Source organism: Delphinapterus leucas, chromosome 6 (assembly GCF_059928025.1).
Source record: "Delphinapterus leucas isolate spDelLeu-1000000601 "Yukka" chromosome 6, BTC_Dleu_Yukka2, whole genome shotgun sequence".
NCBI classification, from domain to species: domain Eukaryota; kingdom Metazoa; phylum Chordata; class Mammalia; order Artiodactyla; family Monodontidae; genus Delphinapterus; species Delphinapterus leucas.
The window spans coordinates 121,117,071-121,144,245 of record NC_143134.1 but is presented as its reverse complement, the minus strand read 5'-3'; the positions used below and the strand labels follow the sequence as shown (position 1 = coordinate 121,144,245).

General features: G+C 44.2%; 2 protein-coding genes across 2 annotated transcripts in view; one reads left to right on the top strand and one right to left on the bottom strand.

Moving 5' to 3' along the window:
• Positions 1–1,661: 1,661 nt before the first annotated feature.
• Positions 1,662–26,077, bottom strand: GTF3C4 (general transcription factor IIIC subunit 4). The gene is made up of 5 exons (XM_022578340.3): positions 25,503–26,077; positions 16,233–18,059; positions 12,791–12,921; positions 9,585–9,673; positions 1,662–7,772 (listed from the first exon to the last, which is right to left on the bottom strand). Exons 1-5 carry the CDS (start codon positions 25,842–25,844, stop codon positions 7,708–7,710), a joined length of 2,454 nt encoding a protein of 817 aa, XP_022434048.1. The 5' UTR covers positions 25,845–26,077; the 3' UTR covers positions 1,662–7,707.
• A 22-nt stretch (positions 26,078–26,099) lies between these two features.
• DDX31 (DEAD-box helicase 31) overlaps positions 26,100–27,175 on the top strand; it is a 73,669-nt gene continuing 72,593 nt past the window's right edge. The window contains exon 1 of the mRNA XM_022578341.3: positions 26,100–26,626. Coding sequence (XP_022434049.2) covers positions 26,531–26,626 — 96 coding nt within the window. The 5' untranslated portion in view covers positions 26,100–26,530. The remainder of the gene's footprint in view (positions 26,627–27,175) is intronic.

Here is a 27,175-nt window from a genome sequence, read left to right as displayed (position 1 = left end):
CTATTCGTAATCTTTTGCGTTTCCATGCAAGTTAAAAAATTTTTTTTGTTCCAGTTCTGTGAAAAATGCCATTGGTAATTTGATAGGGATTGCACTGAATCTGTAGATTGGCTTGGGTAGTACAGTCATTTTGACAATATTGATTCTTCCAATCCAATGGAATGTCAATTACTTTTTGATTAGTGCTTGCATGGTATACTCTTCCATTCTTTAAAACTTTCTGTATCCTTGTATTTTACATTTGTCACTTTTAACATAAAAAAATAATCAGTCTGACAGATATTGAAAAACAAACTTGTGGTTACCAAAGGGGAAATGTGGGGCAGGGAAGGGATAAATCAGGAGCTTGGGATTAACACACACCACTACATATAAGAAGGATAACCAACAAGGACCTACCGTATAGCACAGGGAACTCTATTCAATATTCTGATAACCTTTGAGAAAAGAATCTGAAAAAGAATGAATATAGTACATGTATAACCGAATCACTTTGCTGTACACCTGAAGCTAATACAACATTGTAAATCAACTATAACCCAATAAAATTAAAAACTCAGTCTGACAATCTTTGCTTTAATTTGGATATTTACTTGCATTTAATATAATTACTGCTCTATTTCAGTGTACGTCCATTATCCAATTATTTGCTTTTCATTTTCCCAGCCTATTCTATGTTTATTTTTTTTCTTGACTTTTGAGTTATTTTTTAAATGTTCTAGTTTTCCCCCTCAGCTTAATTAAAAGACCCTTTGCTCTTCAGGCATTTACTTACCAGTGTCTAGTATGGATTAGTTTTACTTGGTCCTAGACAGGACCAGGACTTACAGAACTGAGCACTCCTGACTTGCAGGCATGTGTTTTAAGAACCTCAGGATGTTCTGTTTCACAGTCACAGCTTTGCCCTCCTGTCTCCCCTTCTTAGTGCTCTTCTCTGAGTTCCACCTGACACCACCCTTTAGAATTTCCCTTAGTGTGGGTCTGTCGTGATGCATTATTTTCCATTCTTATTCGTCTGAAAATGTCTTTCATTCTTAAAGGACTTTTTTTGCCAAGCTCAAAATCTGAGGTTGGAAATTATTCTCTCGGCCCCCTGAAGGCACCTTTTCACTGCCTTCTCATTTTCACCATTTCCATTGAGAAGTCATCTTTAAGTCTTATTACTGCTTTTTGTTTTTTTAAAGTAACTTGTCTTTTTTCTTTGCTTAGATTTTTCTCTTTGATTTTTCAGCAGTTTTATTACTGTATGTTGAGGTGTGTTATTCATTTTCTTTATCCTGTTTGGTGTTTGTCTAGCTTTTCTAGTTGCTCTCAGCAGGAGGATTTGTCTGAATCACAGGTTTATTGTTGCTGAAATCCGGCAACGAGCACTTCGTTTAAGTACTCACCAGATACTATTTAACTGAATTGTTAACTATATGTGGTCTAATAGCCTACCGAAGCTGTTTTGTTTCCCCTTACGTTCCTCAGACTTGTTCTGGAATAAACCACCGAAGGCATACTGAATTGCTTTCGAGATCCTTGCTAATGGCCATTTCTTGTACAATTCTTTCCCTTCTCCTCTGCTTGTGCCTGCGCATTACTTACCTTTGCTGGTGCTGGTCAGGACAAAAGAGGTTTCTAAGCTTTGCTAGAAACCAGGTGAAAATATGCACACGATATACAAGTAATTTGATTATTTATTTATTTTGAATAAAAAAGTGGCCAAGATAACAATACTAGTGGCTCTGCATACAAAACACAACATAATTGAGGTTATTTCACATTTACAAAACCGCCATTATGTACAGCACTGGATATTCACAGCAACTTTAATAGACTCTAAGTACCAGAATCCTAAGAGCAATTGCGGGGTATCCAAAATGGGAAAAAGCTAAAAAACCAATGATTTCATTAACTGGAAAATTGGCCAACCAGCTAACTGGTAAAGAAAGAGAATTTGCTACCCTTTTCTTTAGTAATAACTAAAATAAGATTGCCCCACAGGACTGCATTTGACAAACACCCTCCATGATTTCCATTTCATTTTCTCTATAATCTTTCCCACTTCAAACTTTTCCCAGAAACCTCTGCCCTACTATCAGATAAAAGCTCAGGACACCAGTGTATCTTCAGGGAAAGAAGATAACTAGTGCAAAGGATACAGCATGGTCTGCTTCAGCCCAGGAGGCCCAGTTCAAACCCAAGAAAGAATTCTGCCCTCTTCCGGTCATCAGTTCTTCGCAGTTTTGAACACACTGGAAAAAGTGAACCATGCTTCGTCTTACAGGTGGCAGGAAGTTACTCACTCATTCTCTGTATCACCAGCACCTACTCTGTGCAAGGCACTTGACACTTGGTGCTGCAGGAACTACCAAGATGAGACAGACAGTCCCTGCCCTTGAGGAGCTTACAATCTAATAATGAACACTATGTACATACGTATAATGCAGAGAAGCAGCCAATTCTTCTGGATGGGGGTATTCCAAGCAAAATGTGCTATTATTCTTAAAGTTTTTTATTTACACACTAAAAGTTTAAAACACACCACCTAATCAGATGGTAAGCATTAAAAAACCATCTCCTTTCTATAACCTTAAGTTTTTAGTTGCCTTTTCTTTTTATTTCAAAAAATGTCATATGTAAACAAACACACAATTTGAAGCCAAGCACAAAGATAGCGCAGGCATTGGATAAACAAAATATATACTACTCTACACAACACAGACTTATTTTTCTATACAGTCTCATTTCTGTATACACAAGTTTGATGTTCACTTTCTTTTCATACACTGAAGTACAAATCTGAGTCAGTCTTGAAAAAGACATAATTAATTTTTGCATTAATACCAAAAACAAAACAAAACACCCTAGACCTCACCAGTCTGTTAGCCAAGAGTCAAACTGATAACACACGAAATGCTTCAAAGCCACCACCTCTTACACCATCCAAGGAGACCATTTTCACGGGATCTTTCTATGAAACTAACAGGACTTCATAACAGTGAGGTAAGCAAGTTTTTACCTTAGAAATAACTATAAGGTTTAGAGTTCTGAAATTCAAGTCCACCAACCCATTTACAATATTTCAACTAGACAGCCTGCACCTTTGCTTTATCACATCAGTATGAAAGTATCATCATTCCCCCTTTGCAACTCCTCCCAAGCCTGGGATGAATGAATGAATGAATGAATGAATGAACACCATGTTGGTTAACCATATAATACTGTGGTAAATAAACGCACTGTCTAGGACCTCATATCGTATATTAAGTCTCCCCCCCGGAGTATAGTTATAAGTTAAAATGCAAGATAAAAGCTGAATCACCTAATCTGATTAAGAGGTTGGGGGCATACACATGTATATAACAAAAAGATTAACTTCTTTACAGGACTTCTTTATATAAAGTCTCTCCCCTGTTAAATTTACTGATTTCTACAGCAAGTTTTCAGAAACAGCCATCTTAAAACAAACCATACAGGCAGATAGGAGGCTGCACCCTATTTACCAGACTCAGGCCAGCCAGCCAGTCCTGACACTGATGTGTATCTGTGCCAGGGAAAGAAGTCTGCATCTTCTGAAAAACCCTGCTGTACACCAGGGTAGCGATGCTGTGGTGAGAGTGATCATTAGAAGCAACTCTGCAAAGCTGACTTAATTCAGTATAAGGACAGTGAAATCTCACGCGCCCTAACGTCAGCTTGAGCTGCAGATACCAGGTTATCACGTGAAGATCCTAGCTCCAAAAACTTCTCTTAGCATCAAAAACGAGCAGTTCAAAGCTTAATACCTATGAGACTTGAGACATGGTCTACAACTCTGCTGGAAACTGTCGGCTGCTACTTCCACTAACAGCTGAAGTGCAACCACTTCACTTCAGTTAGATCTGCTGTAGAGGCATTTTTACAATCCGACGATGGTGATGGGAGAGGCTAGATGCCCGAGCCGCTCTGCTGTCAACAGAGCTGCTGAGCCCCACCCACACAGGTAGCAGCGTGAGAGCACAGGGATGTGTTTGTTCACACTCAACCATGGAAGCCTGCAGACCCCAACAGTCCACGCAGGGCTAGCCGTAAAGAGATGCTTTTATTGGTCCAGCTATTTGCTGTTTGTGCTGTCCCATCTCTAAAAAGAAAAAAGGGCAGAGCCTATCTTTCCCTTAAAAAAGTTTAGGCCTGCTGACTTTGAATATAGCCAGAATTTTTTTTTGCTTGTCAGGAATAACTGGCTTGGGGAGCAGAGCGGGTGGTGGCAGGGAGCTGAAATCCAGCCCACTCTGCCCAAAGTCCAGCCTGAAGGTGTGGGAAATTTCCAACAGGGAAATTATAATTCAGAGTTTTGAAGAAAACCAGATACAGTTTATCAAGTTGTTAACAACTAACACTATTACTCTTAGAAAGAAAAACTACTGTTTAATAGTTTCTTCTAGGAAGGGAGACCTGCTATGTGATTTAGTTTAGAGAAATTTTATCACAAACCTATTTTTCTTTCAAATCTGGTAGCTCAGAAGGTGTCCTAAAGCTGAGAGAACTAAAGGGACGGAAATGGAGAGGACCTCTCCTGGAAGGGAGGGAGAGGGAGGTCAGGAGCAGAGAGGATGGATGGACCCGTGGAAATCGTACAGTGACAGTAATTCCTGCTTTCATTCCAGGAGCCGCGGCAATTCACCAAACCCCGACACAGCTCAGTGCTGCCAGGAGAGCGGGTGCTCTGAAAAAGCAGCTCTGTGTTCCTCCAGACAAGACCAATGAGCCTTGATTTCTTCTGCATATTATCTGACACCATTACAGTTACAACAGAATATATTTTAATATTCCATTATTACCCTCTGACATTCTTTTAACCTAACTGGTGAAGGCTGCTAATAGGTCTAGCCCACACGCCCCAACATTAACATTCTCAAAAACTTCCTAGAGAGAGAAGCAGAAAAATGTCACCCTCGACCATGAGCTTCGCCAGTGGTTCTAATAACTCCTGACATTGAAAAATAACTGGTAGTTTGGGCAGATACAATAGCAGGCAGAGATGGCTTGAAGTCTGGGTAGTGGACATAGGATTTCAGAATGAGTATCAGGCCTAACGAACTCTCAATTTCTTATCTAGAATAACAGGAACGAATAACCCTCAACAGAGAAAGTGTGACACAGGTGTGGACATCAGACTCCCAAAATGCAACACTGTCATGGCTTAGAAGGTCTGACTGCACAGGACCTTTGCTCCTGCACCTTCGTGCAAAGCAGTGGCATCATGGCCGTCTCATCCACGCCGTGGAGCGGTGACAGCTGAAATGAACTGGAAATCCACTACACAGATCAGGTGAGTTCTAGGAAGGCACAGAGGGCATATGCTAAGTGTAAACCAGGAGACAATTTCCCGGCGTCCCTCACGCTCTTCCAGGGCTTCGCTGCTCACCACTCTGTCACCAAGTATGCTGACCCTTAGGACATTCAGAAGCGCGCTGTGTGATCCTGCCATTAACTGAAAATCTCCTTCTCGTTCTCACAGGTCAATGGATTAACCTCCACAGAAGGGAGGGGTGGGGAGAGGGGGCGGAGGGCTCCCAACTCGGTGTGCAGAAATTTGAGGCAGATGCTGGCTGGATTTCAGCCTTAAGAATGCCATTGGGCAGAGCCCCCCCAGAGAGAAGCCACGTTCTAGTAAAAGAGTTACCATGTTTACTGCTACCCAGACATACAAAATAACTCAGGTGACCCTTTTTAGTTTATTCCTAAGAGTCAAATTTTCCCCCCAAATGCATAACTGCTTTAAATAAAAACTTAACGTAAGTTTTAAATGGCAGCAGCACAAAATTCCCCAGTAAGAACAAATCAACTACTAACTCTGATTAGGAAAAAAAAAAATAAGTGAAACTCAGCATGTGCTCTGAGTATAAGTGAAACTCAGCATGTGCTCTGAGTATAAGTGAAACTCAGCACGTGCTCTGAGTATAGAAACTGCAAGAATTCCCTGACAGGATCTCAATTTTTACTGTCATATTTACTGTAAAGTGAAACAGCTCTAGGCACAAACGACCGCAACGATACAGCTTCCCGAGCTGTGTTCTTCCTGATTTTAATGTTGCCTGGTTCTCTTCCTTGACAATCATTTGAACGTGCTGGACCCTAAAGTCTGGGTAAACACTCCTCTTGAAGTTTTACCACCAAAATGAGAAAGATAAGCAGATGATCCAGCAGAACGAAACAGCAGCAGAAATACAGAATTAAACACAGGAGACAAAAACAAAAATTTGAAAGGGAAACAAAAGACACTTCAAAGCAGACTGTCTGGAAGTGCCTCTTAAGGGCTCTTGTCTCCAATAAGTACGGACAGGGCAGGGAAGACACTAGGGGGAGAGAGCCTACAGGCGGGAGCGGTGTTGCTGTTACATGCTCTCCAAACAGCGAGCGTTTCTCAGTGAGGACAAAATGTCTTTCACTAAGGATACAAAAATAAAAGCAAGAATAAGTGTTGGAATAAAGGTTTAATATCACTTAAATTTCACATTTTGTATTTCCCATCCAACTTTCCAGAAATATGCACCATTTCAAGGTGAGTGCATTACAGTCCTGTTAATTAGCACCAATCCCTAGGATACTTATTTTAAAAATCCAAGAACACTGTAGTTCTAGAATGTCTATTGTTAACTGTAGGTTTTAAGACCAATTAATGTCTAACATCTCTTCTTAACAGTCCATAGGAAAATACCTGTATTATAAATATCGAGGACCTTTGCAGAGGGAAGGAATTCCCAGCCTCTGGTTGACTGAGCTACACACACGATAGCACCAGAGCTCAAGGGTCCACACTTCTGAGCTGCCTGTCTCTTTCTGGACGTCTCTAGACAGACTCGGGATATAAATGATACGTCTGGAAATGTCAACATTAAAAATATTAAATGTTTTAATAAAAAAGGAGAAAATAATACTTTTCCTCTGTGTACCAATATCTCACCAAGTTGTCACAGGTAAGTCTGAAGAGGGTTGTGACGCAGGTGAACAGGAATACTTGACATCCTTATACCTGTGAAGGAGTCAGAGCAGGAAACTGATGACATGGGAGAGATCATTAAAAATAAGTCACAATTATTAACTTACAAGAGTCACCTGATCTTTTGACACATTAAAACCAACTTTAGTCTTGGCTTCAACCTCTTTAAAATATATAGTTTTAAGAAAATGTTTTCAATATGCGTGAAAAACAACTGGCAGGATGCAGATCTGCAGCTGTTTGTTGAGAACAAAACATCAGGCCCACAGGTTGTTTCAGACACTTTAATATCTGTTGGGACACTGCATACCACGTACCAGGTAACTACAGCTCCCTGGAGCCACAAGACAGTTCCAGACCAAGGCCAGGATTAAAAAGCCTAACTTGGCCCAGCAAGGCCCTTATCCATACTCCCTAGAAGGGACCATTCTGTTCTGAGAAATGACAGGGCATGCGTTTTGTTCAAACTGCTTCAGTCAAGACACTTGAAAAATAAGTTCCTCATTGGCAAGGAGTTGGGGGATAATGTTCATCTCAAAAGGACTTAAAATCTCTGCACTCAGTCACTTTAAAGACATCCTTTAGTCCCTGGAGACAGAGAACACACTTCAGCAGTGAGTCCCCACGCCCTATGTACAGTCATGAAGGGTGCCTCTCCTCTTGCGCGTCCTAGCTCTTGGGGCTGGACGGCACTTTCCACAGCAGAGTACATGCCCTTTCCATCTTCCCATCCTGGACATTCAGAAGACAGGAGAATCACAGAAAGGGCAGGGGCTTTGCAGTAACCTCTTAATCCAGTCAGGATCTACAAAAGTAAGACAAGCAGTATTGAGCGTAAACTTCAGAAAAGGCAATCAAATGGGATGGGCCCTGGATGGACCACAGTATTAAGGGATGGGCACTCTGGTCCCAGCTCTGTGTCCCTGGACAGAGTCCCTCACTACAACATTCTAGACGAGGTTGGACTAAATCTGTGGTTCCCAAAGCTAAGTGCGTGATGAAATAGGAAAATAAGGGTAATGAATGAGTGTTTCATAAAGCTGAATTTATTCTGTTTAAAGAAAGGACTATACTTTGTTCTGAGAGTATATTCTTCATACATGGATAATGTTAAAATACTCTTATAAAATTACAGTAACAGTAACTTTAAAAAATACATTACTTGGAAAAATAAAAACATGGCAACACTGTGTCAACACTTTCTCCCCCTTTTAAAAACTTCCCTGGTCTGTGAAATACTGTGCTCTACCGGTTAGTACTCTCCAGATCTCAGCGATTCACATTCTTCCCAAGAGCTGTATGTGGCTCAACACAACGTCAGCTGGCAGGTGTGTGTTTTTTATTTGTTTCCATCTTTTCCTGATGTCCTGTCTAAACAGTATACCAATTCTCAATTGCAATGAGTGTTTAAAAGTCCCCCAACATTTGCTTCAAAATAATCCAATAAGAGGAGGGGGGGCTTCCCTGGTGGCGCAGCGGTTGAGAGTCCGCCTGCCGATGTAGGGGACGCGGGTTCGTGCCCCGGTCCGGGAAGATCCCACGTGCCGCGGAGCGGCTGGGCCCGTGAGCCATGGCCGCTGAGCCTGCGCGTCCGGAGCCTGTGCTCCGCAGCGGGAGAGGCCACAACAGTGAGAGGCCCGCGTACTGCAAAAAAAAAAAAAAAAGAGGAGGGGAGAGGGGGGAGGAGGGGGGAGGAGGGGGGAGGAGGGGGGAAGAGGGGGGAGGAGGGGGGAGGAGGGGGGAAGAGGGGGGAGGAGGGGGGAGGACCAACAGATGAAACATGAAAGGTCGTGAGCTGGCAATTTCAGAAGCTGAATGATGGGTACATCAGAGTTTCTTATACTCTTTTTCTCTACTTTTATGATTGCATTTGCCATAACAAAGAGTTAATACAGAACACAAGCTGCCAACACACCAACTTCTCAGAATTAGAGAGCTTCAGCCAGGTTAGAGCAAAAATCAATAAGGGTGTAGTTTTACACAGAACATTTTGTTTTACTTGAGACCATAAATTACCCCCAAAGTGTACACAGGTGGATAATGGTGTCTAGTTAGCTCATTTGGTTAGTGTGATGTTAATGAACCTCAGGTCATAAACTGACGTTCATGGGACTGTTTACATCACTAATTCCTGACACACATCTACGATCTTATTTCCAACTAGTTATGTCATAAATGTGGGCTTTGTCACCAGGGCTATCAGGAAAGAGAATACTGGCCAACCCGAAAAGGAACCCCACCATGGCTACCAGAAGGATGACTGCAAGTGCATGTCCGTGTTTCAGCAATGCTGTCTTTGTGTACGTTATCAGTTGCAGAGTTTTCCTTCAAACACTATATAGTCTATGCATGCCGTCTAAAACAAGCTTTTCTGAATAAATACTTTGCTTGCAGTGACAGAACAGCAAACTGCAGCCCCGCTTACCCCACACTAACATCACCAGGTATGTTAGCGTGAATAATGTTCCAGTGGCCATTTCTTAATTAGTTGTGGTTCATGATAATAGTGTACAGAGCACGAGGAGCCTGCTCACCGTCCCTGACGGCGCAAGGCTAAGCAGGAGGGGGACCTGGGTGTGCTCAGTCTCACCCCCCCACAGGCTGGGAAAGCATTCACCTTCTGCGGCTGGATGGCGGGCAATGCTGTCATGGAGCAAACACCTTCTGTATATCAAACTCTGGCAGGACTGGTAGGTTAAAAAGCACCTGAAAGCAGACAGATTGTACCATCAGTTCCACTAACGGTGGAAAGCAGCATAGTATTGAAGGTAACTCACCACATACAGTTATTCTAAAACCACAAGTTAACTAAGTAAAGGGCAAAAACAGTTCACAAATGCATGGCGACAATGTATCCCTCTGCACAGGCCAGACCTACCCGCCCCCCACACTTAGTAAAGGGGAAGTGTCCGTCAGGCTAAACCAAGAGATACAAAGCTTCTAATCCAGACAGTCACTGCAGCTTCTTTTTTTTTTTCGCCATGTTTGCAGCACTGAGAAAGAATGTAATCCTTTTACACCTGATTGCACTGTGAATTTTTCATATGTTAAAAAAAAATCAATTATGTATTATACTGGAAACTATTCTTGTTAGTGATTTTTAAGATTAGGTATGAGCACTGTCTTCCCTAGCACAGTGGGGAAAACCTGAAAGACATAGAAGACAAAATTAATGGTGCAAAAAAAGAAGGGCCATGAACAAAAGCTCAGAGGTTCAATTCCACCCAATGACCACTCACTGAGCATCTACCAGGACCAGGCAAATAAGGGAAGGTGGGCAGCAGTGGGATATCAGAGAGAGCACTTGGGCTCTGCGTGGAAGGTTTTCTGCAGGATAACAGTGTTTAGGATGAGCAACTAAGCAGTAAAAAATACAAAGAGGAAGGGAGGGTTGGGGGAAGGAATTCCAAGTAGGTTTACCTCGAGTAAAGACTTGGGTGTACAGGAAGAAAGATTATACCTGAGTGGGAGCAAGCACCCATTCTCACCGGGAGAAACTACACCCAGGTATTCTGGCACTAACTTCAATCAGCAAAAACGAAAATAATTTTTGTGGAAGAAGCCATCTGAGAGACAACAATGTATAGGCCAAGTTCTCAGCTCTGCCGCTAACCACCTGGGTGCCTCTGGACAAATTCGGACTTCCCCAGTCCCCAGTTTCCTCATCTGTAAAAATGGGAACAGTGGCGGCGCCCCTCGTGTGGCTCAGGATGCGCGTACTGCTCAGAGTCGTGCCTGGCACGCTGGCAGCGCCAACAGGCCAAGTGGCTACTGTTACAAGGCCACTATATTACAAGCTGGTTTCCTCTTCTCCGCAAACATAAGGCGGAACAGTCAGATCGGAAGTCTAGGGACAAAGCAACGGCCGGGAAATCCAGACATCCGTCAGTAAGAGGGAGTGCTGGAGCATCCATACAGTGGAGAACTCTACACCTGTTAAGAATGGCATCTACGTACTGATGTGGAAAATGCCCACAACATCTTGCTAAGAGAACACGCAAGTTGTTAAGGTAGTTACATGTAGCACAATCCTGTTTCTATTGGAAATAAACTTTAAAAACCTACTGAGTGCCTACCACACACCAGGCTTTGTTCTAGAAACAGCCATGAACAAAACAACCAAATTGCCTGTCTTCATGAACTTTCTATTCCAGAGAAAGGAGAAAAACATAAAGTAAAAATATATTAAGTGGGACTTCCCCGGTGGTGCAGTGGTTAAGAATCTGCTCACCAATGCAGGGGACACGGGTTCGAGCCCTGGCCCGAGAAGATCCCACATGCTGCGGAGCAACTAAGCCTGTGCACCACAACTACTGAGCCTGTGCTCTAGAGCCCGCGAGCCACAACTACTGAGCCCACGTGCCACAACTACTGAAGCCCATGTGCCTAGAGCCCGTGCTCCGCAACAAGAGAAGCCACCGCAATAAGAAGCCCGCGTCGCGCAACCAAGAGTAGCCCCCGCTCGCGGCAACTAGAGAAAGCCTACGCATAGCAATGAAGACCCAATGCAGCCAAAAATAAATGGATTTATAAAAAAGAAAGAGAAGGTTCCTCATTAAAAAAAAAAAAAAATATATATATATATATATATATATAAATATATAAAGTGGTGATAACTGCTAAGGAGGAAAATAAAGCAAGGAAGAGGGATGAAGACTACATACTGAGACGGGAGAGGGATGTCATCAGGTGTCACGATTTTAGGCAGTGTGGCCGGGAAGGAAGCCCTGTGGACACCTGCTAGAAGAGCACCCCGGGCAGAGAGGACAGCCAGTGAAGACGTCCAGGGTGGGAGGGGTGCCGCATGTACCTGAGGAACAAGGAGGCCAGTGCACCTCGAGTGAAGTCAGCAAGCCGGAGAAAGTGGCCCCCTTGATGGGGGCCAGGCCATGGAGTCGTGACCACTGAATGGATTTTAGCTTTCACTCATCAGAAATGGGCAGCCACTAGAGAGTTTTGAGCAGAGGGGGTGACATGAGCTGATGAGGTCATAATAGGATCACAACCTCAGCTCTACTTAGAACAGCCTGGAGGGGGCAAGGAAAGACACAGAAGATGGGCTGGGAGATAACTATAATAATCTGGGCAAGAGATGATGGTGTCGTGGACCAGGGCTGTAGAGGTGGAGGTAGCAAGAAAAGGCTGGATTCAAATTTGAAATGCCTTTAAAACTTCCAAACAGAGCAACTGAGCAGGTGCTTAGATATGAAGTCTAGACTGAAGGGGAACGATTCAGACTAAAGCAATATGTTTAAGTCACCAGTGTACAGATGATAGGCGACAGCCCAGGGAGAGTGGTGACAGAGGAAAGACAGGTCCAAAGACGGACATCAAGGAGATACTGTGTCCAGAGGGCCAGGTGATAACAAAGCGCTTTGAGGAGGAGGAAGAGGGAGTGACCAACTGCGTCACGTGCAGCCCGTGGGGCCATAAGATGAAGACGTGCCAAGGTTCCCTCTTAGAGTGAGACGGAGGAAGACCTCTACCTTTTGTTAGAGATAAACCAAACAGAGTACAGAAGCACTTTATATTCTATTAACTTCAGCAGGTATTGCTTTTGTCATACTGATTTTTAAAAATTTAATGCTACTTCAAAGCAAAATAATATTACCAAAATAAATAAACCCCTATATACAAGACGCAGAAAATAACCCATCATTAAAGGGTGTCTTGCTTGAGTCAAACGGATGGTAAAAAGCCCACACCAGGTTTTATAGTAGCAGCTTTTCTCCAGCCTAATGGCGTGGGCAACATATACTTTGGATAAACACTTTACAGTGGTTTGTGTGACACAAAACTGGAAAATGAGCAAAAGCAGCTTACCGGAGCCAAATGTGGCCATTGGAACAGACTGCCTGTTTGCGATCTGTGAATGGCAAGATCTCTTTACACAAACTACAGTGCTCAGGGAAAGTCTGCTTGTTCATCTTCTTTGAGATGTGTCCGATCAGCACCTAGTGAGACAAAGCAGTCAGCATGTTTTGAGGTGAGCGCAGGGCTTCCTAACACAGAGGAGAAATGGAAACCTACATGGCATCTGACACACAGCAGGAGCTCTGCATCTCCACGTAGGCCCAGCACTCTCTCTGAAAAGTAAAAAAGCTGGACCTTCAACTCGTGTCAACTGGCTGAGTACAACAAAATAAATTCATTCAGGCACCCTGTGACGACAGAGTGAACTTTACCCACTAAAGGGAAAACTGTTCTGAAAACGCAAATCTTATTACTTGCCTTTAATTGCTTCTGAAACAAGGACTTCAGAGTTCTGTTAGAAGACAAAGTATTCAGCTATACGTACAATGTTTTGACTTTAAGAAAAACATAATCTCTATAGGCAAAATATCATGTGAAACACTAACTCTGTAGAACTATAGAAATGTCTATTCTTAAAGCAATTATGCCCCAATAAAGATGTTAAAAAAAAAAGTCTATTCTTTAAGAAAAGCCTACAAAGTAAAAAGATAATCAAGATTAAAAAATAATAATTTCCCCTTCTGATGGCCCAAAGACCCATGACCAATCCAGTCAGCCTGCAATTGGAGACCAACCGACCCCACAGCAGAGGCATGGCAGGACCCACCGTGGGAGCAGGAGAGATGGACGGGGCGGGCTCTAGGCCTTGGCCCTACTTCAGCTTTGCTTGTTTCTCTGCTTTATTAGAGTTGCATCACTCCAAAAATGAAAGTCTGCAAAACACTGATCTACTTCATTATTTTTTTGGAAAAACACCTTTACCAGCTATATTACTGGGAGGCATGGGATACACCAATCCTTAAGAACCACCTTGTCTTACTAGCAGATAATGTCCTTCAAAGTTTTAATCCATTTGACACTTAAGCTCTTGTGTAAGAACTTCTTAGTCTGTGATTCACTAAAATTAGTTCACTGAAGTTCTGAAGGGTATCTTAATAGCTTAAAAGGGTGTCTTACCTACTCTACATATAATTTACAAATTTAAAGCCCATTAACTTTTGGCCTTTTTGGCCTTGAAAATTCTTATTTATGGTCCCTTATAGCAGGGACAACCAATGTACTAGGTTTGAAAAGATTCATTTTTATGAACACTTTATGAATAAAGTAAAAGTAGGATTTTACTTTATTTTTTAGTTGTTGAAAACAAAGTTTATTCCCTGTCTTTCAAAATATGTGCATTTATTAAGAAAACTGTCCAGTGGTTTACTGTCAGATTTCACGAGCAACCTTCAAAGCAGGGGATAAAGAAAGTTATAAATTCCAAGTTACAAGTTAAGTACTCTCCTTAGCCTTTAACTAGTAAACTCCAAAACAAAAAACATTTGTTTTATGCAGTAGGATTTTAAAACATGAAACGTATCGTGTTCAATCAAAACTCAGTTGTTGTAGATGGGCAGAGTATAATCTTCCCTTCTTTAAATTGGCTCTGTTGGAACCAAGTAACTATGCTAAATGTAGCTTTCCATGTTCATGCAGCATCTGGACAATTATTCTGAATCATTGCCAACCAGCTTCCATTACAAATTTCCTAAAATGTTTTTGTTAATATTTTACACTTATAATATCCCTGCTAGGTCCTATGAACCAGTGATACCAGAAAACTCTTCCACACAATTTAGACCACAATGAAACAATTCTTAAAAGTTGACTTTCAAAGATGAAAAGTCAGTTACATGAACAGTACATCTTAACTACTCGGGTGTGAATGAAAGTACTGCCTGCCGTATCAGTAAACGAAGGATGTTGCTGCCATCGAGCCATCACATTACAGCTGCCCGTCGGTGAGCCCTGAGGGAACTCATGATGGAGGCAGGATGCCCCCCCCACCCCGACCCTGCCGCCCTGCCCCGGCACCTAGCAGTCAGCCGCTACAGCCACCCCTGATGGGGCACCAAGGAGACTCTAGATGAGAAGCACAGGATACTGGCCCCATGTAGCTGAGGTGCACATCAAAGGAATTTCAGTGAGCCCAGACTTTGCATCTTCCCGTACATAGAAAAGTGCTAAATTTCTTAACTTCAGTTATCTGGTTTTCCTTAATTAACAGCAATCTTTAATGCTCCAACTACCCTGGTCTTTGTTGCAACAACTCCAATAGATCCTGGCTCCACCCCCTTGCCCCTTGGGAGCAGTCCCTCAGAGCTATCTGAGATGCTGTGTCCCAGGCTTAAGTCCTCAGTTTTGTCTGCCAAATAAAATGTAACTGAACTTTTAGGTTGTGTATTTTTTCTCAGTCAACATCAGATTGTTGCAAACATCCTTAAGAAATAATTTTAGGGGTGTACGGGTACGTATGTACACACACACACACACACACACACACACACACACACAGACACACCTTTCCAACAAGAAAATGCAACAAGTGATTCGCGAATGGTTTGACATTAGGCATGGAAGATATCTGAATTTACTACCTGCAATTAATATTTTAGATAAGACTTTAGGCAGTGAGAATAAATATCAAGCTTCAGAGTAAAAAGAACCACAGACATCTGTGGTCCTGAATATTTTAGTATACAGCATGTTCCTTAAAACACAATTCTTCAGGATTTTAAAAGCTGTTAGCTCAGGATTCCTGATTAATAAGTCTATACAACACTGAGCTACACAAAGTTAAATGATTTCTTTCCTATAGGAATTCCCAGAACCCTTAGAAGGATGATGTACACTGGGAACCTTTAAGAGGAGTATAGAGTATGCAGTATTTCCCCAAGCTTGGAACCCTACTGTTCTGTCAGGGAACTTGAATTCTGTGAAATACGTTTTGGATAATACTGTAAGATTGTTCTATCATCAAAATAAAGATTATACCCAGTTTTTGTAACAAAACAACAATGTATAAGTAATTATTTGTTTAGCTCCTATGCCCTTCTAGACTAAATCAGAAGACCCCCTCAAGTACTATCAAATGGAAACAGTCCCGGCCACAGTCCTCCCACTTCCCAAACCTTCTGCAAACAGGAAGGGAAAGGAGGGTGTGCCACCCTTCCCCTGCTGGGTCTGCCCAATCACAGCGTGGTCTGCTTCTGGAGCTCATCCACAGCCTGGAAATCTCCCAAACCTTGCGTACCAATCAAGGCCACGGTGAGAGCAAGAACTGAAATATGCTTTGTGTGATATGAGTGTGTCCTCTGCATTAATCTGTTTCTTATTTATTCTCCTGCACCTCATGCCAATCAATTACCTAAAAAATGTCAAAGCAGAAGGTGAGCTTTACGAATTAAGTTTAGATCATTTCTTCCTCACGAGGAAAGCGGGCTTTTCGGTGTTTTTGTTAATGAGCACCTACCCGTGCGGTCCTGTCATCATACTCTTCATCAGACATTAGAAAGTTGCAGAGCCCCCGGGTGGGGATGCTAGTGTTTTCTGTGATCCAGGTGTGCAGGTATACTTCGCCTAAGACTCGCTTCATGTGCTCCCGGGTCAAGTGCATTTCCACAGCTTCAATTTTCCCTTGGATTTCAAGGAGTTTCTCTTCCATTGGCTCTCGGCCTCCAGTGTCTCCAGACTGAGTGACTGAGTCATCTGTGGGGCCCTCTGGATCACCTCCTTTGCTCCTCTCCTGAAGGCCGTGCTTATTCGTCTGTTCCGAGGCAGCGCCTTCTTCCTGCTGCTCGCCCTCAGCATTGCCCGTCCCAGGTGAGTCAACTAGTAAGATTTTTGAGTCCTCAAGGATGGGTCTGCATAAGGCTTCTGAAGCGGTTTTCTGCATCGACTGGTATAAAATCCTCAGGAGGAAGAGTTTGAAACGCCAGTAATAGGTGGCCCCACTGCTTTCAATCTTTTTTTCCAAAGCGTCTTGTAAAAATTGAGGGATACGCTTATCTTTTAAAATCTTCCAACGTACTAGGTCTATTAAATCTACCTGCTTAAAGAGATTCTGAACTGAAGATTGCAGGAGCTTAGCAGCTGCCTCTTCAAAGGCTTTGAGAGTAACGAACTGAACCTGGTAGTTTTTGTTAACGGGATGGAGGCCGTTGACCATGCCCTCAGTGGTAACGACGGCCAGGTACGCACCACAGGGGCTCACGGCTATCCCGTGTGTCCTCACTGAGCCAAACACATCCGAGAGTTTAATCAAATGGTGTTCAAACTTCAATGCAACATCTGTGAAAATGGGAACCAGCTGCCTCACCTTCCCATCACTGGAACAAGTATACACCGTCCCATTCTGCTTGTCTGCAGTCATGGAGACAATCGGCAGTGAGTGCAGGCCTGTGACGTGAGAATTGTGAACATTCAGGCCTGCTTTGGAGATCAGAAGAAGACACCAAAACACATAGGGTCCTCTTGCGGCCACCACTAAGCTACAACTACACTTCTGGTAAGGGTGATACAGTGGTACACACTTGATGCTGTGTACTGGCAACTGGTCCATTTCTTTCCACAAGACGACAGGCTGCCTTAACGTGAAATAGCCTTTAACTGCTTTGAGATTGACAGGAAGAATTTTTACAGGTCCAAAAGCACTCCCCACGATAAGGCCGCTCATTTTCCGATTATTGTGCTCATATTCCCACCAAAACAAAACACTAGGAGAGTTGATTCCTGACTCAATTGTGTTGCATGAAGAGATGGATTCCTTTCCTACAAACGGTAGCTGAAACTGCCACACAGCAATGTTGCCGTTTTCAAAGAGGACGGCCAGGAGCACGCTGCCCACGTCGCGGCACTCGTTGTTATGCTTGACCTGCTGAGTGGTACAGATGCCTGACCACTCCATCCTGACTGGTGCCTGCATGCTGTGTCTTCTCTGAAACTCAGCAAAATCCCTGAGATTCCCTTCCGGGGCCTCACTTTTAGAGAACCTGTAACTGGTCTCATAAAGACGTTCCCCATAAATCTCCGTCAGATCGACCAGCTGGACCCACTGCAGTCTGTTGAGGTTAGCCTGGATGGTCAGGCGATTGTCCATGGTCAGTGCTGCCAGGAGGCACCTGCCATTAGCATCACAGCCCATGGGGGACCAGCTAGTGTACTTGAATCCTCTCAGTGGTGGCAAAGCCTTCCCCTCAGGGTTGAACACCCTGTCCAACATGAAAGTCTGACTGACTGTGGGGTCTTCAGAGGCGGCAAATTTCTCCTTACACTCAGCAACTTCCGTTTTTGAGCCAACCTGAAAATAAGAGATATAAAAACTATCAGATAAATATTTCACTCTAAGAGGACTATATTTACATTGATTAGGGTGAATTAACTGATTCACATAAATACATAAATCAGTTACACGTTTACATATTATAAATATGTAAAACAGTAATTTGATATCAGTTCTGTTAATTTTGGCATGACATGCATTTAAAAGATCAAGCACATGTCTAAAACTAAGTGAGCATTCACTCAGGTAATGGCAATTTATTTTTAAGGGTCAGAATAAGTGCTGTCATTATTCATAGCCTCGTTCCCACATGGTTCTCAGAATTGACATATGCAGTAGCAATGACAAAGATGTACTTGATTCTAAAGAGTCAGCTAAGCATTCTGCTGAACTAGTCACAAAACAATAAAGGAGAAAGTCATGAAAAAAAATCTACCTATATACATCTTTGATACAATTAGATGTCTGGATTTTTAACAATATTTTTGTAATACAAATGTCAGCTCTTAAGTTTTCTATCTGAAATTTCATTTACAAATTACGTTGAGAGCCAACTCCAACAGTTCTGTCCACTGTTTCTTTCTTTTCTTTTTTTAATTAATTAATTTATTTTTATTAATTTATTTCTGGCTGCGTTGGGTCTTCGTTGCTCTGTGCAGGCTCTCTCTAGTTGCGGTGAACGGGGGCTACTCTTCGTTGCGGTGCACAGGCTTCTCACTGTGGTGGCTTCTCTTGTTGCGGAGCACGGGCTCCAGGCGCATGGCCTTCCGTAGTTGTGGCACGTGGGCTCAGTACTTGTGGCTCGTGGGCTCTAGAGCGCAGGCTCAGTAGCTGTGGCACACGGGCTTAGTTGCTCCGTGGCATGTGGGATCTTCCCAAACCAGGGCTCGAACTCGTGTCCCCTGCATTGGCAGGCGGATTCTTAACCACTGCGCCACCAGGGAAGTGCCTGTCCACTGTTTGTATAGAATAATGTCCACTGCCGTTAAGACTATTTGCCGTTCCCTGAACACTCCCACTCTGCCTTCCCTGGCTCCCTTGTGTAGAATGCTCTCGTTCCTCCTATTTGAATCCCATCCCTCCTACCAGGTCAAACTCTATGAGGCCTTCTGAGATCATTCTAGCTTTCATTCATCTCTCCCTCCTCCAAGTCTGTAACATACATGCGCAGTGCTATTTATTTAATGTCTAGGTGTACAATGGTGAGCTCTTTAGAAAGATTTTAAAGGGACATTAAAGACAGAGGAGAGATAAATGACCAAAAGAAAGTGGTCCAGAGCTATAAGAAAATAGCCAGAAAGGCTAAAGCCCCAAAAGAACACAGGTCAATTAAAATATGGTTTCTGGGGGCTTCCCTGGTGGCACAGTGGTTAAGAATCTGCCTGCTAATGCAGGGAACATGGGTTCGAGGCCTGGTCCGGGAGGATCCCATACGCCGCGGAGCAACTGGGCCCATGAGCCACAACTACTGAGCCTGCGCTCGGGAGCCCATGTGCCACAACTACTGAGGCCCGCGCGCCTGGAGCCCGTGCTCCGCAACAGGAGAAGCCACCGCAATGAGAAGCCCACACGTCGCAACAAAGAGTAGTCCCCGCTCCACGCAACTAGAGAAAGCCCGCGTGCAGCGATGAAGACCCAACGCAGCCAAAAATAAATAAATAAAAATAAAATACAATATGGTTTCTGTTATGTCAGAAGTAGGAAGAAGAAAAGGACGTGAACCACTGTCTTTAGAGAAATGGGTAACAGAGAAAGCAGAATCTTTCGATTCCTTTTTAGTGTCAATCTTCTTTTACATAGAGGCTGATCTTCAAACTGGAAAGGGTAGATTAAACATGATTAAAAAGGAATTCAAGCCTAAATATACATGGCTATAACGAAACTCACTTTAAATGAGTTTAAGTCCCCAAGCCCAGAGCAATTACACTCCAGAATATAGAAAGACCTTGGAAGATGAACTCAGAACCATTACATTCCTTGATAAAGCTTGGACAACCAGAGATGTGTCAGAAAACCATAATGCAACAAATAGTTAACTGCTAAATTGCATAATACATAAGCATATAAAATGAAAGGTAGATATAAAGTCCAACAAATGAATTAGAAGACTAACTTTTCCTAAAGTGTGTAAAACAGAACATCACTCCCCTAAATTGCCCCTTGAAAAAGAGGTCTATAACCAAATAAGTTTTGAAAATTCTATATATTATATATTATTCCCCCGTCAAGAGTTACAGCCAGGGAGCTACTGAAGAGACCTATTTAACCAGAGCTATCCAAACTTTTATTTTTTATTTACTTACTTATTTTTTTTACCATTTTTTAAAAACTGGGGTATAGTTGCTTTACAGTGTTGTTAGTTTCTGCTGTACGGCAAAGTGAATCAGCTATACGTACACACGTATCCCCTCTTTTTTGGATTTCCTTCCCATTTAGGTCACCACAGAGCATCGAGTAGAGTTCCTTGTGCTCTACAGAAGGTTCTCTTTAGTTACCTATTTTATACATATTAGTGTATATGTGTCAGTCCCTATCTTCCCAGTTCATCCCACCCCCACCCTTCCCCCCTTGGTGTCCATACGTCCAAACTTTTTTTTTTTTAAACAACAGAACCTTTCGGGGGGCTGTCATCTCTGGAAATTGTGTCTTGGGCAGTGTATCTTGATTTTAGTGTAGTCTCTTGGATACACCTACAGACATGCTGGAGAAATACAGACTGGAAATTCCAACTAAATACAGGTGTCACTGGCTAACCTGTTAATAAAACAATGCTAATCAAAGCCCAGAGCTTTGGATGGGTATATAAAATTTGAGTGAAGATCTTTCCTGTGATGCCAGACTGCCTGGATTCAAATCCTGGCTCTATCATACACTAGCTCTGTAACCCTGAGCAAACTGTTTAAACCTTCTGGCTTTAAGTCCTCGTCTATAAAGAGTATAATAATACATGTTTTCATAGAGTTTGGAAGGTTAATTAAGTCAATGTATGTAAAGCACATACTAATAAATACTCAGTAAATGTTATCTATGATGACAATTATTAATACTCTCTGAGGATTAAGTAAATGTTAATGAGACCTAATAAAAGTATGTAAAATGCAGGGTAGATAGGCATTAAGTTGTCCACCAAATGAAGGGTAGATATAAAATTGTTCACCAAATCCCGTAATACTGTAAACTAAGCAATAATCCTCAGACTAGGATAATTTACTATTACAATAAAATCTACTATAGAACTGAAAGTAAACTTACAGAATGCGTAACCCCAAACAGCAGCAGAATGAAATAAAGGAAGCTCAAGCTTGGTCCTACTCACTGCAGGAAGAATCCTTGACGGAATGGAGAGCAGTGTGGATGTCAGCCAGTAGGGAAAATCCTTAGGGTTTTTTGTGCAGTAATTTCTAATACGTTAGGTAGTTTGAATTAGCCTACTGGACCTCCCCTCAACTCTCCATATCACAAACTAGTTAACAAATCAAAACAAGTACTCAGATGCCCTAGAAGCATACCAGTTAAGAGTCCAGCTCCCAGAGGCTGACCCCCAGCCAATCATTTGACTATATCCCGTTCCTAGTTGGCCACTATTACAACTAATAGCTGCGTACTTTGTAAGCACCTAACAAATAAAAACTCATTTGAAGCTACTAGACAGCAAACTTCTTGAGGGCAGGAACATAATTCCAAAGACAGGAAATAGTTATTTTACTTAATGTAGTAGATGGAGTTAATGTTACTAACGTTCTTAACAACTGATACAAATTAGTTATGCATATATTATTAGAATTTGGAACTGTGTACAACTAGATGATTCATTAAATCAGCAGTCCAATGGGAAAAGAAACTGCAACTTACTCTTTTTTTTAATTAATTAATTTATTTTTGGCCGCGTTGGGTCTTCGTTGTGGTGCGTGGGCTTGTCATTGCAGTGGCTTCTCTTGTTGCGGAGCACAGGCTCTAGGTACACAGGCTTCAGTAGTTGTGGCACATGGGCTCAGTAGTTGTGGCTCGCGGGCTCTAGAGTGCAGGCTCAGTAGTTGTGGTGCGTGGGCTCAGATGCTCCACGGCATGTGGGATCTTCCCGGACCAGGGCTCGAACCCATGTCCCCTGCACTGGCAGGCGGATTCTTAACCACTGCGCCACCAGGGAAGTCCGCAACTTATTCTTAAGTCACTATTTTATTGCTTTTCAGATTTATATCATTCACCTTTATATCACATAACCTCAGTGCCCAGGACAGTAACTTGCAAATTGCAGATAATATGTCAACTATTATTTAACTGCATATTTTCCTGAAAAAATTCATAATCTAAATAATGATCAGACAAAAGCTTCAAAGAGGTTTAGTATCTACCTTCTAGCAGTGCTACATACTGAAATCTAGGTTGCAGAATGTCCATCTTTCATGTTACAGCGAGCTGGACAGCACCAAGTAGATTTAAATCCACAGGGACTGTCAACGGGTAGTGCAATCAAAGTACACATAGAGACTTCTTTACATTCCTACCATTACTGCAGCTTTATCCCACAGAAGCCTCTTTTAGAATTGCAGGACAACTCAGCATTCATTCACCAGGCAGTGCTAGGCTAGTAAGCCTGCTGATTGGTGGTTTCTGTGATGTGCATACCGAAGAACAGTGCAGACGGGGAAGATGCCACTAATTAATTTCAGGAAAGCAATCAATTACCAGAGGGATATATAAAGATTTCCTATTACTCATTTCTCAGGTGTGGAACCAACTACAGAGTCAAATTTTTATCAGAATACAGTACCATAAATAACTTCATATCCACAGTCATAGCATTAACCCAAACTCCTTCCTTCATACTTGTATGACTATTTTTTAAATTGAGCATTTACAGTGTGCCAGGAACTGTGCTAAGTAATTACACATGTGTATGTATGTACGTATATAAATATATATTTAACTGAATCTTCTGAAAATTCTAAACAAGGTATGTTTTATTTATTTATTTATTTATTTTTGCGGTACGCGGGCCTCTCCCTGTTGTGGCCTCTCCCATTGCGGAGCACAGGCTCCGGACGCGCAGGCTCAGCGGCCATGGCTCACGGGCCCAGCCGCTCCGCGGCATGTGGGATCCTCCCAGACCGGGGCACAAACCCGCGTCCCCTGCATCGGCAGGCGGACTCTCAACCACTGCGCCACCAGGGAAGCCCAAGGTAGGTTTTATTACTCTCCTTTTATAGATAGGCCTATCTTGCTATCTGGTGCTAAAGCGCAATCTCTTAACCCCTGTTTTATACTGACGCCAACAATCATCTACTTGCCTCTAGGTCAGCCAGATTCATATTCCTGAACCACACCAGGTCAGTCCACGTCCATGATATTGTAACAGCACTTTAGGCCTTCCTAGATTGAAGTCAACCATCTCAGACTGACCTTTCAACGTTCCCAAACTGGCCTCACTTTACTTCCTCTGACTCTCTAGGAAAGCTACTTGAACTCAACTGCTGACCCGTCATTATTTACACAAACAGCAGCACGTTATGCTCGTGATTTGCATGTATGTGTGCGAGACGGGCACCTCACTGCTGCCATCTGGATGACCCTTTCCTCCGGGGGACTTCTCACAACCCAAACCCTACCTTTTTTTAGGTCTGCTGCAGATTCACCACCAAATAACCTTCCCTGACAAAAGCATCTCGCTTCACTATTCCTTCCTTCCTTTAAACTCTCTCTGCTAAAGTATTAAATCTCTACCATATTGAGACACACACTTAAGATTTTCTCTAGCTGATGTGCATATGAACATCCTTAGCAACAGTAAGTTCCTTTTCAGCAGAGGATACACCTTTTAAAACCCCTTTGTTCTGCCTCCCTCCTTGAGTGTTTCTCAGTTCAGTAGCATTAAGAACATCTATCCACCTGATTGGTTATACTTGAATCAATTTGTTCACATCTTGTCCAAGATCTTAGAAGGCTTAGTCATACAGGTTTACCAATGATCCAACTCAACATCAACTTATCAGTTTCAAACTTGGATTAAGTATCCTAAAAAGTGGTGTGGGTTCCCTGTACCCTACCCAGTTAGTGATTCCTATTTTAAATGGCTGTGCAGAGTAAGAGTTTTTTAAAAAAAACTTCAAGTTCACAAAAATACGTTCTCTTTATATAGATACATATCCTTACAACGTTTATCACTACCTATTATTACACTGTTATTTGTTCACGACTTGCAAAAAGAAGGTAAGCTCCATGAGGATAGGGACTTTGTTTTGTACAATGCTTTACTTCCAGAACCTAGATTGGTGCCTAGCTGATACACAGTGGTATTCAAAAATGTGTTGAAAGAATGAATATACACTTTGACTGTCACATATACGCATACAGATCTATAAAAGAAACAGCGAAAGTTTTAATACTTTTAAACCACTAAAATGAACAATACGACTTACTACTTAAAAAAAAAACAACAACTTGCAAATGGTGATGACAGAACAATAAAACTTCAGGAGCCCTAAAGTTCTGAAGGCAAACTTAGTTAATACGAAACCGAAAGCACTAAATTTACACGGAGATCTCGGGCTTTAAGTTTAAGAACTGCACTTATTTTCCAGAAGCTCTATTTTTCGTTCTACATCCCAAAGCCTCTTAGTTATTGAAGAAAAACTGGAGTACTAACCCCGACATCCAGTATTTATCCATCTGCGCAAGATGAGAAGCAAAGACCATTCATAATAAAGTCACTGAAACAGTAAAGACAATGGAAAGAACCAATTTTTCTCCTCCAAAGCAAAAGAGGCGCAAGAGGAGGGCACAACACAGTAAACAAAGCCAGCCAAAGGCCTCGGGGAGCAAGCCCCAGACAACAGGAGCAACGGCAGAGGCAGGTCTGGGGTTGGGTCAACAGGGGGTGGAGCCTCAGAAAGCACCGAGGAAAGAAATCGGCGCTGGCAGCCGGCCAGACGCTGGGGCAAAGGGAAAACGTGGCTCCGAGAGGGACCTCCCGAGATGTGTGCGGTGTGTGTGTGTGTGTGTGTGTGTGTGTGTGCCGGCAGCCGGCCGAGATGTGTTTGGTGTGTGCGGTGTGTCGGGAGTGGATGGGTGACCCGGGAAACCGGGCGTAAACATCTGGACGGTTTTTTGTTTGTTTTTTAAGCTACCGTGTGTGTGGGGGGGAGTGGATGGGTGACCCGGGAAATCGGGCGTAAACGTCTGGACGGTTTTTTGTTTGTTTTTTAAGCTACCGTGTGTGTGTGTGTGTGTGTGTGTCGGGAATGGATTGTGTGTGTGTGTGGAATGGATGGGTGACCCAGGGAATCGGGTGTAAACGTCTGGACGGTTTTTTGTTTCTTTTTTAAGCTACCGTGACCCTAAGCGCTGGAGGCGAGGAGGGGAATCCCCGGACTAGGCGTGGGCCGGGATTCCCCAGGGACCCGTGACGCGGGCGCGGGAGGGGAGCAGGAAGAGACCCAGGGCTGCGGCCCGGGGATGACTTACTTTGAGAAAGCAGCTGTTGAGGGGCGCAGACACCGAGGTGCGGTGGATAACCAGGTCCTGGCCCGGGTTGTGCACGTCGCAGATGAGCTCCAGCACAGCGATGCTGCGGGCCGTGGACACCGACACGCGGTGGTCCTCGGACCACGCCAGCGGCTCCAGGCCGCTCACCGCATATTGCAGCTTCACCGCCGGTTCTCGCCGAGTCACTAGGAGGCGGAACGCGGCACTGGGCCCGGGGGCCGCGTCCGCCCCCGGCTCCTTCCCGCCCGCCTCGCCCTCCTTCTCCTCGGGTGGCGCAGGCCGGTCGGCCGCGGGCCCCACCCGGGCCTTGGCCGTATTCATCTCTCCTCGGATGCTGAAGCCGGACCCCGGGCGCACCAACCGCGCGTCACCGTCCCGTTGCCGCCTCCCGCAACGCGGCCGCCTGCCCCCAACGTCCTTAGCTGCGGTTTTCTCCCCTCAGGCCCGAAGCGCCGCCGAGCCAGGAAGGACCCCGCCGTTGCTAGGCGACCCAGCCCTGCCAGGTGGCCAAGGCGCTGCCTGTAAAAAAACGCTACTCCTCTGCTGCCCGCGGCCCCCCCCCCCACCTCAGCCCCCGCCGCGGCGTGGCCAATCCCCAAGCCCTTTTAGGGACCTCCCGGGGCAACTAAGGTGCTGAGGGAACAGTAACCGGGCGGCAAAGGAAGGAAACATTGGTTCGATGGGGCACGCCTCTTCTTGTTTCTCAAAGGAATTCAAAGAACTGCACGGCATGAACTGTGGGGTTGAGTGTGACTTGACACCCCCTGCCATAGGCCAAGCCACTAGGGACGCCAAACGGGGCCGCCGCCTCGCCCTGGGGCCCCGGGGCCGCGGCTTCGATCTCTAGAGGCGCGGGGCCGTGTGTTCGCGAGCTCTTCGGGACCCGGAAGGCGCGCGGGCGCAGGACCCGGCCGGGCAGCTACGCGGGGTCCTCGCGCACGTCTCACGTGGGTCGGAGCGGAGTGGCGGTCCCGGTTCGCGAGGTCTCGACTCGTTTTTCCGCCGGCATGGCAGCAGCCGACGGAGTGCTTCCCCATGTTCCCGAGTCCCGGGCCGCAGTCCCCACGACGTCCTCCAGACCCCGCCCAGCCCAGTCGAGGCGGGTGAGTTCTGACCCGGTTTCGGATTCGTTCGCACCCGGGGCCGCGGCGCGCCGGCACCTACCGCCTTGCCTCTCGGTCGGGGTTCGAATTACTTGCGGAGTTAAGAGGGGAAAGTCAGATATCGGGCAGCTCCTGGAGGAGTCGCTGAGCGACACGTGTCTGAGGCCGGGACACCATTCTGCGGAGACGTTCTTGGAGGGAGCGGAGCGGCTGTAGACGGGCGGGAGGCTGGCGCGGGCTGCTAGTTGGAGGCAGGGATCTGAGACTGTCACTCGGAGAGATTTAGGAACTGACGCTCGCGCGAGAGGCCCAGCTTGTCACTTACCAAGAGCATCTCTGAACTTTTTTCAGCCGCCCTTTCCTCGACTCTAAGGGTCGTTTGTTTCGGGAATGAGGACTGGAGACTAGAAATTTCTTTTAAGAGTTTTCAAAACGGGTGTATTTTCATCCACGTGCAGTGAAGGGGGGAAAGAAAATACAACTCATCAATATAATCCCCTCATTAGGTGAGAAAGAAAAAGATGCCTTAAATTTAACCCAAGCCAGAGC